Consider the following 14,636-nt stretch of genomic DNA (forward strand, 5'->3'; position numbering starts at 1 on the left):
TGGAGGTCTTTTCCAGCCTAAATGGTTCTGTGATTCTGTGTGACCCATCGTCCACAGAAAAAGAAGTAAAAATAGACATGAAAATGGAGATGAAAGGGCACACTCCTAGGGTGATAATTGTTTTGGGGAGAGGGGAGACAGAAGGAAAATACACAGATCTACAGCTATGATGAGGGAAACCTACAGTTTGGACTGAACCCATGAACAGGCTGGAGAAAGGACGGAGAAGAGCAGGAAAGCCACAGTGTGTGCAGTGACCGCCATTTACAGAAACACTAATGGCCCTCAGCATGGACCAGTCCTTCTCTGCACGTACCTGCGCCCAGTTAAAAAACAACACACACACACAAACCCCCCAAACAAACCACAACACAAACCTTCTATCTGTTAAATGCAGAACTCCATTATCTATCCAATGCTTGCAAAATGCTACTTTTTCAGTTACACTGTAATGAAAAACACCTTTCAAATCCCCAAATCCTCTTATTTAATATGGCTTTTGCCTAAGAAAATCACCGACAGAAAAACGTCAAGAGCTGTTGGAAAGGTAGGCAGCGTTAGCGCAGGGAGACAAGAAGCGATTGCAGAGGGCCCGGTATCCTAGCAACATCCTTGCAGTTGCCTAATGGTATTTTGGAAGAGCAGCGGCTCCAGCGCGGCTGAAGTGGGGGAAATGAGGGGCTGAGCGCGGCGGAGCTCCGCAGCCCGGCCTGAGAGCGCCCGGCACAGCCGCTGCCAGGCGGGACCGGGCGGCCGGGAGCGAGGTAACGCGGCGGAGGGGCGGGGGCACCGCTGCCCGGGGCACGCACCGCCGGCCGTGTCCCTCACCGACTGCCGGGAGCTGCCGCTGGGCGCTCCTCAGTGCCTCCCGCGCCCTCCCCTTCCCGCCGGGACATTTTTTCCCCGCACCCCTCGAAGCCCGGGCCGAGCGCGGGGCGGACAGGCCGGTCACTGCTCTCGCACTGCGGCTTCGGCCTGGGGCGCCCGCCCTCGCCCACCGCCGCAGCCGGGATGCGCGGGCGCTGCTCGCGGCGCGGCCCGGCGGCGTGCCCGGGCTCCCTGCGGATGGGGAGGAAGGGCCGGGTTCCCGTTCCCGTGGAACGGGCCGGAGCTGACGGGGGCGCGCTGCCACGCGGCGGGGCCGGCGCCGCGGCGGGAACGGGGTTAAAGCCGCGTGTGCCGGAGGCCCCGCCCCCGGGCCGCCCGCCGGCCAATCAGCGCGCGGGGGGGCAGCGTCGCCGCCGCTCCCCGGCCCGCCCCGGGGCGGCGCGCGGCATGGCGCGGGGCGGGCGCGCGATGGGGCCGGCGGCGCGGGGCGGCGGGGCCGGCGGGGGCCCGGGCCGGGGCCTGCCCTGCGCGCGCCCAGCGGGTGCCCGCGCGCTGTCGCGCGGCTGAGCGCGCTCCGGGGCCCCGCGCGGCGGCCCGAGAGGTGAGCGGGGACCGGGCCGGGCCGGGCTGGGGGCGGCAGCGGGGTCGGGGTCGGGCCTCGAGGCAGCGTCCCGCCCGCGGGACCGGGCCCTGCGTGTCACCCCGGCGGCGAGAAGGGACGGCAGGTGCCCGGCTGCACGCCTGGGAAGCAGAGGCGCCAGAGCAGGGGCATGCCTGGAGCAGCGCGAGTCCCCCCGAGCCCAGCGGAGGCAGCGCGGTGCCCGGAGAGCCGCCGCGCCCGCCCCCGCCGCGGGGACTTCCTGGGCGGACGCTCGCAGGGAGGGCAGCGCTGGCTGAGGGCTGGGAGCCGAGCTTCGGCCGCGGGCACTTGTTGCCGAAGGACGGCGTCAGCTTTTGGAATGAGGAAGGAGGAGCCAAACCTTCCTTCCAGCTCCACGGTGCTGTGGATTGTTACACGTCTCGTTTCAGTGTGGTTGTTGGCCTCCTATGCCGAAGTAGCGTATTTTGATGGTTTGTATTTTCTGGTAGAACAAGCAGGAATTAATTTGAAAGGAATGCTTATAATATCAGATATTTGAAGTGGAAGGATACGATCTGTGCTTAGTCGATGGGAAACTGCAGAGGCTCACGGAAATCCTAGATGCAGACAACATTAGCGAATGCACAACTTGTGCATTTAGCTGCATTTCAGAAGCATACGAATATACAGAGCAACTAGCAATAAATGTGACTTCAGGAGCAGAAGAAGGTGTGTTTGCGCAGCTAGCTACGTTTTTTCCTACATTTTGGTCTATTCTGATGTGTTGCTTGGCTGGTAAGGACGTGGTGGTAGAGATCAGTTTCATTGCTGATCATGCGGGTCTCAAAGGACATTTACATTGTTTCATCGTGGGGTCTCAGAGCTTCCCCCTTGATTCCTCAGTAAGGTATACAAGAAATAATCAGCCCTGTATGTGGGTTTAACTTAATCGAATCTTAAAGTGATTATGGAATGGTAGTGGGATAAACATGTTTAAAATTAGAGTTATGTTCTGCATTCTGTAAATTTCAATATCCCAAATATGATGGCTGTGGAGTTTTTTGGGGGATTTTTCGTTATGTTGTTTTGGGGTTGGGGTATTTCCACTTGTTTGTTTGGTATTTTGTTTAATGTTTTTCTGTACATGGTCCAAGTTCATCTGAGTTTGTGTAAAAGTATTAATTTTAAAAGTGGTTTGGTTGTTTTCTTTTGGTGGTGCGGTCAAGCTCTATGTACTCATGTTGCATAGTTTTCCCTTAAATTTGCATTGGCTTGTGGAAGTGACCCAAAGCCCTTACCAGAGCAGCAGGGTGAGAGCAGTGATTTAGATGAGCGTGTTCAGAGGCTCAGCAGCGGGGTGCACAGAGGCACAGTGTCATCAGAGGAGTCAGCCCCGGGCTGTCACTGGGGAGCCCCCAGCCCCACTGCCCACGTGTGACGTGCAGCAAGAGCAGTCCCCAGGAGGGCTGTCGGGAACAGCTCACAGGATCGGGGGCTAACTGCCTAGAGAGCATGGGTCACATGGGATGCAAGAGACAAGCATCTTGTGACTGCATGAAATTATGGGGTGCTCCTGGGAGGGGCTAGAGGAAGGTGGTTTCTGGAGGAACAAGTATGGGGAAATAAAAGGGCCTGGTCAGTCTGTTTGACTGTGTCCTAGGCCAGCTTGCCACAGTGTGTCCCCTTTTCTCATTAAGGTGCCTTTCTAGCTGTTCTGCTGGGTGAGAGGACTCTGTGCCCTGTTCTCGTGTGCATACTGAGCTCTGAGTGATGCTGGAGATGGTGTAAGTTGTAGGGATCTCTGTGCCAGCAGCTGGAGGGACTGCAGTGAGCGAGGCCCTAATGCCCAGGAGCTGGGAGCCACAGGGGCCCGTGTGCCTGCAGTGCCCCTAGCAGGGAGAGCGGAGTGCGTGGGCACAGCCTTGGCAAGGATGCCAGCCTGTGCTTGCTCGTGAGTATCACACAGGCCAGGCAGTGAGCAGGATTAAGAGGCTTGGGAGCCGGGCTTTGAGGCAGCTGTAAGTGTGGGACAGGTACCAGTGAGATCAGAGGGTCGTCAGTTTGACAAGGAGCAGGGCTCTGGGGGCTCTGAGGATTCAGGCTTGGCTGCTGAGTAGGTTGAGGGTCTGAGATCAGGTACAGAGTGATCCACATTGTGTGTATATATTCCCCAGCAGCAGGCCTTTGTCCCGGGCAGCTGTGGGGAGGAGCAGCATAAGGCCAGGCCATGTTTGTGTCTGCCTGAACACTTTTATGTTATGTTTGTGTCTGCCTGAACACTTGTTTTTATCCGTGCCGATCTCTGTGGTCAGCCATGTGTATTTGCATCTTTGCATGCACAGCTCTGGGAATACATCCTCAGCCTGGCTGGATCTGGCACATGGAGTTGCAGCAGCCTTGTTGTCAGTGGGCTGCCAGGTTCAGCAGCCCCTAACACAGGAAAAATAGTTTTTCTGTAAGCTTGAAGATGTAGAAATTGTTGACTCAGGAAACCTAAATTTAGAACCGAATCTTCAATGACTCTTACATTGTGATAGAATTTGGAAGTTAAGCTTCCACGATAGAGCAGTGGAGCATAAATTAAAATCAAACCTAGCCTTTTGTTGTAGGTGTTTTTTAACTCAAGAAGTAAAAATAGACATTTCCTTCTCTAAATGTCATAGGCTCATAACAACACAAAATGGTTTGAGTTGGAAGGAAGAATGAACCTTTAAAAATCATCCAACTCCTTTTAAAGTCAACCCCCTGCCATGAGCAGGGACAGCTCTCATTAGCTCAGGTGGCTGAAAGCCTCATCCAGCCTGGCCTTTATTGTTTTGCCTGTCTTCCCCCAGAATAAATCTGTGTGTAGAAGAGAATATCAGCAAGGAGTGGGGATGTTTATCATCTGACAACTGACCTTCCTTTAAGGCATTTTCTGGTTCTTCTAGTGTAATGCTGTAGTGTTATTTTTGCTGTCAAGTTAAAGTACTCAATTTATGTGAAACAGCAAGTTTTCATAAAAAATGAAAAATTTCTGCCCTGTATACTGTTGGAGTTTGTAGACATGTGGATATACACCCACACATGTTTATAGTGACCCATTCTTTTGGTATAAAATTGATGGAATGATTAGCAGATTATTTTAGATTGAAAACTATAATTAGAGACATTTTGTATCAAATATGAAATACAGCTACTACCTGCCCTGAGAAATCCTCTTTGTGTGTGAAGTACTGCCAAATCAGCTTCTGATTTCCAATGTGATGGGTGTGCTTTTTCCATTTCTCAGCATTTCCAGCACATTTAATTTTTTTTTCTGTAGAATTCAGTTGTACATAATTTCATACTTAAATGAGCAGTAATTATTTTCAAGTTATTTTCATTTTTTTTCTCTCCTAGCAAGAGTAATTTTAACAGGTGTTGGAGCAGATAACTGAAATTGTATGGCAGAGAAACACCTAATATTGGAAAGTAGAACAGTGGAAACCTTTTCTTCTAGAAGGTGGTGTAGGTACCCTGTGGGCATGCATGGGTTTGTATATTTTCCCACTTTGAATGTACCAAAAGAAGGCATTGTTTTATTTTGGCCATCTCCCTGTGTAAATTGCAAATTTTGAGGGGACTTTGTGGTGAGAGATAGGGAAAGCAAAAACAAACAAAAATAATCTTAGTACAGCAGATCCTTTTTTTTCTTTTTGGGTACCTGATAAAAATTTTCATGTTTTTTTTTTTCGCAATTTAGTGGTGTACAAGACAATGGACAAGACAATAAAGCTGTCAACCAAGTAATTTTTTTAAGGTCTGGGTCACAAATGATTCGACAGTAAGTTTTTCACTTTGTGACATGATGTCTAAAGGCAATCATTTGTCTCCACCAAGATGTGTACTGAATTTAGAGAAGATGATTGGCAATTAAAAAATTGCATAATGTGTTTGTTCATATTAAATAACTACAACTCCTTATCACCCACAGCTATAATAATTTTTATATATATATGCCCTGTATATTTCTTGACTTTTATTTTGTGCTTTGAGTTGCATTTTCAAATTTCTTTCCTGTTTCTAGCAGCGTGGAAAGAAAAGCATTACCACATGTAAGAGCTGCTTCACTCTCAAATGTTCTTGATCTGCATGTGTACAGTGAATCTGATGGATTTCTGACAGTGCCAGCCCAACAAGATGCACACACGTGTTCAGGAGAGCAGACAGAAAGCTGGAGTTTGGAGTGTGTTGCTGCACAGTGATTGATGCAGCTTGCCTGGGGACAGGCTGTTTCCAGTACGTGCCCAGGCAGTGAGAGCAGGGGCTGCAGGCTAAATGAGTTGTTTTGGTGGCTGCAGCTCCTCTCTGATCGATGGTTTTCATCGATGCTCTGTGCAGTCCATAATTTTCTTTTTTGGGCTCTCTCATGAACTAAATTGGGTTCTGCTCACTGTCATTAATAATGATCCTAATGGAGGGAACATCATTGACTTGTTTGTAAGGCTCTGGCTTGAATTCAGTGTGTATTTATTAGTCAATGTTTTTGTAGTTTAGTCATGAGTTATTAGAAAATAACTTTTTCCAAAGATGAAAAGCTTTCAACAACTTGAAATTGGTTTTCAAGTGTTTAATATATTAAAATTCACACTCATTTTTGATGCATAGAACTCCCTTTATGCAGGCATAGCTGCTGATTTGGTTTAATAAAAATGGTCAGTGAAGTCCTGTAGTTTTTGAGGAGCAAGGGTGTGGCTGATATGAAGGGGTGTTTTATTACTGGAATACAAAGATTTTTAAGTGTAGAAGAGGTTCAAGGCTGATCTACTTGCTTCTTCTCTTCCTTTGAAAGATTAGTGTTTCTATATGAAAATTCAAATGTTGCCTTACTCTTTTTTCTGAAAGTCAATCCTCAGTAATTCCTAAAAGTGTAAGGACAACTGCCCTACTTTGGGAGTAGATTTTCTTTTATAACTCTTCAAAATCTGCCTGTCATGGACATATGTTAAGAATTCCTGTAATATACATTTGGCTGGAGTTTTAAGAACATTTTGTGACCATTTTGTATATTGACCTGTAGATTGCCATTGTTCATCATCTTTTAGCTTCATAATAGACTCAGGTATTACATTTTAAAGTGCAGTGTTGTAGGCTGAGAATAAAATAGAATAAAAAAGTGTATGTATATTACAGTTTTATAAAGCTACTGCACTTCAGTGTATACATTCTTGTTTAAATGTTTTATAAATGTAATTAATAGTTTTTTTTTTCCTGTACAGCCACTCTCAATGGATGTACAATTTTATACTGATATTTGCATTGCTCTTGGACTTAAATTTCTATGCAAGCCCGAGGCAGCTGAAACTAAGCTAGAGCTGAGTTCTCTGCTTTCAGAGATTTAGTTCTTGATTTCTTCCTATAGTTTTAGATTTGATTACTATGTTGAGTCTAATGTATTTTTCATTTGGTTTTGACAGTGTCTCACCTTCAGGAGATGGCCTCTTCTAAGTCTTTGATGAACCTTCTGACCTTCACTTTCGGCTCAGCAATAGGATTTTTTGTGTGCTACCTTCTGTTCAGCATTATACTAGAAGAACAGGTTAAGATCCAGCCTCATGTTCTTCACAATGATCCACATGGTCAGCACTCAGCAGATACTGACAACAATCAGCTGCAAGGACAAATGAATTTCAATGCAGATGCTGGACAGCATAAAGGTATTGTGTTACACCTGACTGGTTAGCAAATGTCCTTCCTTTTCATGCATTGCAAAACATTGCTCTTCACTGCCAAGAATTTATATGAATCATTTTTATTCAGTTTCCTCATGTTCAGGTTACATCTAAATAACTTTTTTCTCCTGAGGTCTACTGAATAGTGGTTTTCTTTTACATTTTTATTATAGTAGTAATTTTTTTCCTTTAGAGTCCAGCTGTTTGTCCAACTTGTGCATCCAGATTTGTGGAGCAGCAGCTTCTCAAATGAGCTAGTGACACCAAATGGCAGTTTGGCTAAGCAGATATCTTTGCTAGCATTGTAGATGTGGCTGGATTGCTTTTTAGCCTTAAGAAGCTAATTTTGGACAACTTCTAACTTTTGATCTAGCCTCTAAGATAAAGACAAAATACAATTTTTTAAAAATCGCTTTTTGGTACAATCAGTAAAACACAAACTTGGAACAGGGGGGCAAAGGGAGTCACTGTGGGTATGATTTGCCAAGCTGATTGCACAGATTGCTGTTTGCAGTCAAAGCCAGAGAAATTCTCTTGCACTCTGGTTATTTTTATTTTTCCAGGGAAGGTAGACCCTTCCAATACTTCAGGAATACTTTTACACTTTATATATTTCATTAAATGAGTTCATTCTAAATCCCAAATACAGAGGATGTTTGAGTAGGGACAGCTTGGATGAGAACAATTGCGCTGCAATGCATTTGTTGAAGATGTTAGTAAGGAATTGTGAATTTAGACATATTTAAACTCCAAGCATTGTAAGACGAGTCTGTGTTTCACATGTGATTGTAGAACATTGTCACAGAGAAGTCTGATCTATAGTTGCATAAAATGTAAGCAGGAATATTTTAGTACCAGTTATGCAGATTTCACTGTCCATGAAATATTCTTTTATGTGAGCTAAAATCTTTCTGTATGTATCAAGTGAAAATGTTTCTTTAAGAGCAATGAATGCTTTGAAAAACATTGTTTCACACCTCTGATAACTGTCTTTATTCTGCTGTATTGGTGCAAATAAAAACATGTTATCAACAATAACAGTAGTTTCACAGTATCATAAATTACTTAATCTGATAAATTATTTCTGGTTTACCATTTGCTTTATTCTTAAAACACATTTTGCTGGTTTAGAAATATCCATTAGGTTTTTTTTGTTAACATGAATATATATAAAAGAGCTTATTTGCTTTCTGTGTTGTAATAATTGAGTTGTATTCATTGTGAATGGCAAAAATACTCTGTTTTAAAATTTTCATTAGTCTTCCAAGACCATAAAGAGGTTGCCTGTGAGCAGTTTTTATGTAGAAATCAAGGTTTGCTAAAGCCACACTTCCCTGAACAGACACTCATTTTGATATAACTCTTACACTCTCCTTTATCTTGTGAAATTGAAATAGCTTTAAGAATTTTAATCTTTGAGAGTCTTGTTTGTTTCCTTCCAGAATCTAGTGTGGAGTTCATTAACTGGTACAGTTGGAAGCAAAAGCCTCTTTTCTGTCTGCATGTCTTTTCTATCTAGAAACAGAGTATCTGAGGAGGGGGATGTTGCCGTTAGTTGTTTGGCAATCATGTCTAATATGGTTTTACAACTTTCCTCTTTTTTTTAGATGAGGATAAAAATATTGCAGAAGGACTGTATCACAAAGTGAAAATACTGTGCTGGGTCATGACTGGACCTCAAAATCTAGAAAAGAAAGCCAAGCATGTTAAGGCCACTTGGGCCCAACGCTGTAATAAAGTACTTTTTATGAGCTCTGAGGAAAATAAAGACTTCCCAGCTGTGGGCCTAGAAACCAAAGAAGGCAGGGATCAACTGTACTGGAAGACTATTAAAGCTTTTCAATATGTATATGACCATTATTTTGATGATGCTGATTGGTTTATGAAAGCAGATGACGATACATATGTTATATTGGACAATTTGAGATGGCTTCTTTCAAAATACAGTCCTGAGCAACCAATATACTTTGGGAGAAGGTTTAAGCCTTATGTGAAACAGGGCTACATGAGTGGAGGAGCAGGATATGTTCTGAGCAAAGAAGCTCTGAAGAGATTTGTTGCTGCATTTAAAACGAACAAATGCACTCACAGTTCCTCTATTGAAGATCTAGCACTAGGAAAATGCATGGAGATCATCAATGTGGAAGCAGGAGATTCTAGGGATACGAGTGGCAGAGAAACCTTTCATCCATTCGTTCCAGAACATCACTTAATCAGAGGATACCTACCAAAAACATTCTGGTACTGGAACTACAATTACTATCCTGCTGTAGAGGTGAGTCCTGAGGAGCCTGGTGTCCATTTTGTCAAGTGCATCTTATGATGTGTGTGAGCCTGTGATGTGTGAATTAGCATTAGGTGAAAGAATTCAAAAACAGGATTTGGAATTTTTACATATTAAAGCTGAAAAAGAGTCTGGTTCTTCAGTAGATTTTTTTCATTGTAAAGCAGCAATCTATTTTTATACTTGTATTCAGCAGCTAAAGCATTTCTGTAGCTTAAAGCTGCTGTATGACACTGTATTTAGTGTCATACAGCAGCTTTAGCTCAGGCTGCAGTGCTGGGTGGCTGAGCTGTGGACAGTTCCATCTGTAACTGATTCAGAATGGAAATTGCCTGTGTGGTCCTGTCCTGTCCTACCTGTGCTTGGACAGAGACTACTGCACCTGGTGACAAAGTCAAACTATATTGATCAAACTTCATTAGTGTTGAAACAATGACAGTTACGTAGCAATTGTTCTCTTTGGTGTTTTTAAATATTTCATCTTCGTTCCAGTTGGATTTGAAATATTAGCAACTCTGCAATCAAAGCTGCTGAAAAAAGAAACCCCAAAACTGTGCTCCAGGAAAGTGTTCTCAAACTTGAGCTATAAAATAGAAGTTTTTACAAATTTGTTAACACCGATCCTATAGCTCTTGAATGTCAATGAAATCAAGACATTTAAAAGAAAATTCTGCAATTACTTGTTACAGGTTTTTATCAGTAGGAAGTTAGATACTGACAATACTGCCAAACTGTATAATATGTCAACACAAACAGGTGCACGTACACACACATTTTGTTTATACATTCTGTCTGGATGCTGACATAAGTAACAGGCATTTATTGTTTCATATATAAATGTTACTCATTTAGGCCTGCTTGCTGCTTCTTTGTGCTGTTTAAACCCCAGCATCAAAAATTAAAAATGGAAAAGCAGAAAACCTCTGACGTTAATGAAGGCAGCTAGTTTTTTCACTGGCTTGATCACAGGAGCAAGAGACTTTGTCAGCTTCATTTTGGAAGGATGCCTTGGCAGATATGTCTGGTACATTTTCCTTGCCTAGCATTAACTTTTGAAGTATACATATGACTGATAGTAGTGGATTTCTTACCATTAAATCAAGTATTTCTTTGAATTCTCTCCAGATCTTTAATCCAGGGCATGCTTGGCAATTCTTGTTGATTGTTTTGCTTTGTTTTGTGTTTCAGGGTCCTGGATGCTGCTCTGATCTAGCAGTTTCATTCCACTATGTTGACTCTGTGACTATGTATCATTTGGAATATTTGATTTATCATCTTCGTCCATATGGGTATTTGTATAGGTACAATCCTGATTCATCAAAGAATCCAGAAGCGCAGAGCAAAAATGAAGCACTTGAGAATGATCAAAAGCTAAAGCAAAAATCTTCTGAGAGCTAATTGGAGTTTGAAGAAACCAAAAAGAAGCCAGTACCATGAGTAAGAGTCTCCTCAAACTTGTGCATGAAGCTTGCGGACTGAAATTACTCCTGGCGATTCTTATTTCAAAAATCAAGTTGGCAGCACTTCCAGTCACCCTGTGTACAGTAGAGTCTGGTGCTGCTCTGACTGCTTGGGGTGGTGTGACCTTGCAGCTCTGCCCACAAAGATTTGGGGCCCTAAAGCTGTGAATTTGGAGGTTGCTCTGGCACAATAATATTTGGGAGAATTTGTATGAAAATCATAGTGGACAGGTTCAGAGATGATCGTACCCCATTTCTGTTCTCCTCTATTTCCTTTCCATTAAGTCAGTTCTAATATTAGAAATTGGATGCTGCCCAGTGAAACACATCATGATGGCTTTCTGAAGTATTCTCAACCTCTTGAAGTTACTTTCTGTACCTTGCCCTAAAAGTAAGGCAGAGACATGGAATTAGGTTCTCCAGTCTGCTTTGCCTTAACAACAGAGTGGCAGAATTTCACCCACAAGATTAATCTGAATTGTTTGAGAAACAGAATTCACTGCTGTGAATTACTTATAAAGTTTTGAATTCTGTTGTGGAAAACAATATCAAGTTTTCGGGGAGGAATACTCTTCTGGAGAGAAACCAGAAACAGCTGCTGTAGTTTAAATTGCTGAGGTGATGCAAGCTGCTTACATATTTGCCTGTGGCTCTTTTTTTTTTCAGTTTTATTAACTTATCCTTTTGGTTGAATGGATATAAAAATTCATCTTAGCATTTCTCAGCCTAAGGTAGATGCTTTTGAAAATAAAAGTCTGTTTTCTATTCTTTCATCCCACCTGCCACATAAACCAGGAAGAATAGGATCTTAGTGAAGTTGCATTGTAACAACTTGGTTTCAGCCACTATTATAATTAGTTTGTTTCCATTTTAATTTTCACTAGAGGTTAAAATCCTCAGATCGAGAAATGTCCTATTATAAAACTGCACCAAAGCCAGTTTATTTGGTTGAAGTACTTAATTTCACTTTTCTGAACATTTTTTTCTTCCACTTTAAAATTTTTTTCTGTATCTGCTTCTTGTTACCTTTTTCAGCACAAAGTGTTAAATGATTCTTTTTTTTTACTGTTTTTGGAGCTGAAGTGCATAGTTATTCATGTAAGCAGGCCTGAATGCAGGAAAATGCAGGAATCTTTCAAAGTGCATTAACTTTTTCCACTACTTCATAAGTATCTCTGCCCTTAACTTTCTTGGGGAGGGACAAAACAGTTGTTTTAATTACTGATATTTTTTTTTCTCAGAGATCACATGTATGTTTTCTAGAGTTAATATAAAACGTTCTGGTTTTCTCCTTTTCAAATTGAGTGAATAGCAGTATGGAGAATGGGATTAAGCGTGACATGTTGTGTTTTATTCCACACTTGAACAGAAGTTTCTTCATCTTTGTTATTTTTCACTTTCATCATATTGATGAATTTGGACATAACCTAATTACCTCCAGTCTTTGTTTTTAAAAGGGCACATAGTGGTAGCAGACAGCCTTATTTACTACTGCTGGTCCTTCAGGATGTTCCTGGAAGATGATGTTACCATAAAGTACTGGATTTTTTTTTTTTTTCCCAAAGGTAGTTCTAGTACAGATTGGAGTTCTTTCTGTTGTCCAACAGTAAAGTCATTACTTTCTTTCTGAGCATTGCTCTGCAGCACAATGGTAATTACTGAAACAGCTCATGGTGTTGAAATGCTGCATGCATCTTCTCTGCCTGAATGTAGGCTGAGTTTATCTATCAGGTATTGGTTAAATAGTTCCTGCAGGGTTAAATCTGTTGGTCTTTTTGAGCAGCACTGCTTCTGAAGTACTGATAGGGACACGAGCTTTATTTTATGTTAATTCTACTTAATTCAGTTAAGTAGACCATTAAAACTGCATTGGTTAAAGAAAGGAGAAAGTCTCCAGTTTGCTGTAGTCAGAGGGATGCTTGTCCAGAGGACAGTGGATGTTAACATGCTGAAAGGTGCTTCCTTCTGTGGGCTAAATGTTTATCCCACATGCAGCACAAACCAATTGTATTGTGAAATCCATATGGAATTGATAACTCCAATGGCATTGTTCAAACAAGGAGTTAAAATATTCAGGAATACTTAAAGAAGTTACAAAATGAAACTGAGATCCCAACCTAATCTCTTTGTAAATTCAGCCCATGTAAAAGATCTGTTGAGCTACTGTACAGTTTCTTTATTTCTTTCTTTTTCAGTTCATCCATGGGGATTTAAAGATTTTCTACCACAACAGGCAGAACTAATTCTGCATATTTTCTGCAGATTTGTGTCGTGTGTTTGCCCTGTGCTGTCCTGTGAAGCGTTTCCTCTTCTTGTTCCTTACTGCCCTGACTATGCTGTGTCTGGCTTTCCAGTTTCATCCAGCATGTCTCAGGTGGACAGGAGGAAGCAGGATGTTTGAGCTCCACACAGGTTGTTTGCTGGGATAACAAGGCAAACCAGCCACTGCTGAGCTCAGGGTGAAGCCTTTTCTCAGCAGCAGTTCTAGTTCATATCTGCTGCCCAGCTGAGGCTTGTGGGTTTAGCAGAGCAGGGTGGGAATATCCCCTTCCACAAAATGTGCAGGACCACAGAGAGACTGGAAAAGTAAAGGAGCAAGTTCCCTTTCTGAAGGGAGTAAGACTGAGGACATACTACCTTGTGAGAAATGGGTGGCCTGTCTGGAGAAATAAGTAGCCTTTTCTTTAAATGTCAGTTTTTGTTTTAAAGTGTCCTTGTGCATAGGCCTCTGAATCTATTTCTTTTGCCTTTATAACAGCACTGCAAAGAATTATTTTTCTTTCCAGACAAGCTAGAAAAGTATCAGGTTTTACATTCTGTGATTATAACAGAGTCCTGTTGTTCTCTGTTGAATTGTATTGCCATAACCATGAGCTGATACCTCTGAAATAATTGGTTTCTATCTCACCGCCTTCAGAAGCCTCAGTGGACAAGGTTGGAATGTGAACAGTATAATTTTCATGTACAATATTGTTATTGTTATATTTCTAGAGTCCCATACTGTTGTTATCATATTTCTAAACTCCCATACCTCCTTGGTGTTTTCTTACGGCTGTAGATCTTCACAGCACAAACTCCTTCTTCTGCATGCATTTTCTTCTTTTCCAGGCTCTCCCTGACCAGCCAACCCACCCCCTTTATCCCAGCTACCTTCATTAGCCACAGCTGCCACCCAATTAAGGAGCCCATCAAGAACAACCAGGGCTTATCAGGGAAAGACCTATATACAGATATTCAAGTACAATACTGATATTTTACTAGACTCAAAGGCCACCTATACTATATTTCCCCCTTTTCTTTTACTTACAGAACCAGGTTTTACATAGAGATATTTACATATCCTGCTTAGAGTTAACAGTTACACAGATATTCAAGTACAATACCATACGTTCTCCCATGGCTCAAAGGCCATGTTCCTCCCCACAGCTCCTTGCTCAAAGGCCATGTTCCTCCACAGCTCTTGGCTGTCTTATCCCTGGCAACTCTCAGACTTTTCTTCCACAGCTCCTGGCTCAAGGGCCATGCTTTTCCACAGCTCTTGGCTGTCTTATCTCTATCACATCGGGGTTACAATTGTTGTTACGATATTTCTAGAGTCCCATTCTGTTGTTATTAGATTTCTAGAGTCCCACACCTTCTCTCAGTGTTTTCTTATGGCTGCAGATCTTCACAGCACAGACTCCCTCTTCTGCATGCTGTTCCTTCTTAATCAGGGGCTCCTCTAAGGCTCTCCCTGACTGGCCAGCCCACCCCCCTTTTATCCCAGTTAGTTATCTTCACTAGCCACAGCT

The 14,636-nt window shown here is 42.8% G+C and overlaps 1 protein-coding gene across 2 annotated transcripts; it reads left to right on the forward strand.

The window, feature by feature from the left end:
• Positions 1 to 697: 697 nt before the first annotated feature.
• On the forward strand, positions 698 to 12,625 carry C1GALT1 (core 1 synthase, glycoprotein-N-acetylgalactosamine 3-beta-galactosyltransferase 1). Of its 2 annotated transcripts, none has more exons than XM_058028962.1 (4): positions 698 to 764; positions 6,847 to 7,086; positions 8,709 to 9,376; positions 10,574 to 12,625. In XM_058028962.1, exons 2-4 carry the CDS (start codon positions 6,864 to 6,866, stop codon positions 10,781 to 10,783), a joined length of 1,101 nt encoding a protein of 366 aa, XP_057884945.1. In that variant the 5' UTR covers positions 698 to 764; positions 6,847 to 6,863; the 3' UTR covers positions 10,784 to 12,625. The 2 variants fall into 2 exon arrangements, with proteins under 2 accessions (XP_057884945.1, XP_057884937.1); XM_058028954.1 differs by lacking the exon at positions 698 to 764 and adding an exon at positions 1,357 to 1,429.
• The last annotated feature ends 2,011 nt before the right edge of the window (positions 12,626 to 14,636 follow it).

Source organism: Melospiza georgiana, chromosome 1 (assembly GCF_028018845.1).
Source record: "Melospiza georgiana isolate bMelGeo1 chromosome 1, bMelGeo1.pri, whole genome shotgun sequence".
NCBI classification, from domain to species: domain Eukaryota; kingdom Metazoa; phylum Chordata; class Aves; order Passeriformes; family Passerellidae; genus Melospiza; species Melospiza georgiana.

What these genes read in the sequence shown, in the direction of transcription:
- C1GALT1 (XM_058028962.1), top strand. Translation starts at nt 6,864, where the DNA reads ATGGCCTCTTCTAAGTCTTTGATGAACCTTCTGACCTTCACTTTCGGC. An exon ending in AGATGCTGGACAGCATAAAG is followed by an intron (nt 7,087 to 8,708) that starts GTATTGTGTTAC and finishes TCTTTTTTTTAG; the next exon opens with ATGAGGATAAAAATATTGCA. An exon ending in ATTACTATCCTGCTGTAGAG is followed by an intron (nt 9,377 to 10,573) that starts GTGAGTCCTGAG and finishes TTTGTGTTTCAG; the next exon opens with GGTCCTGGATGCTGCTCTGA.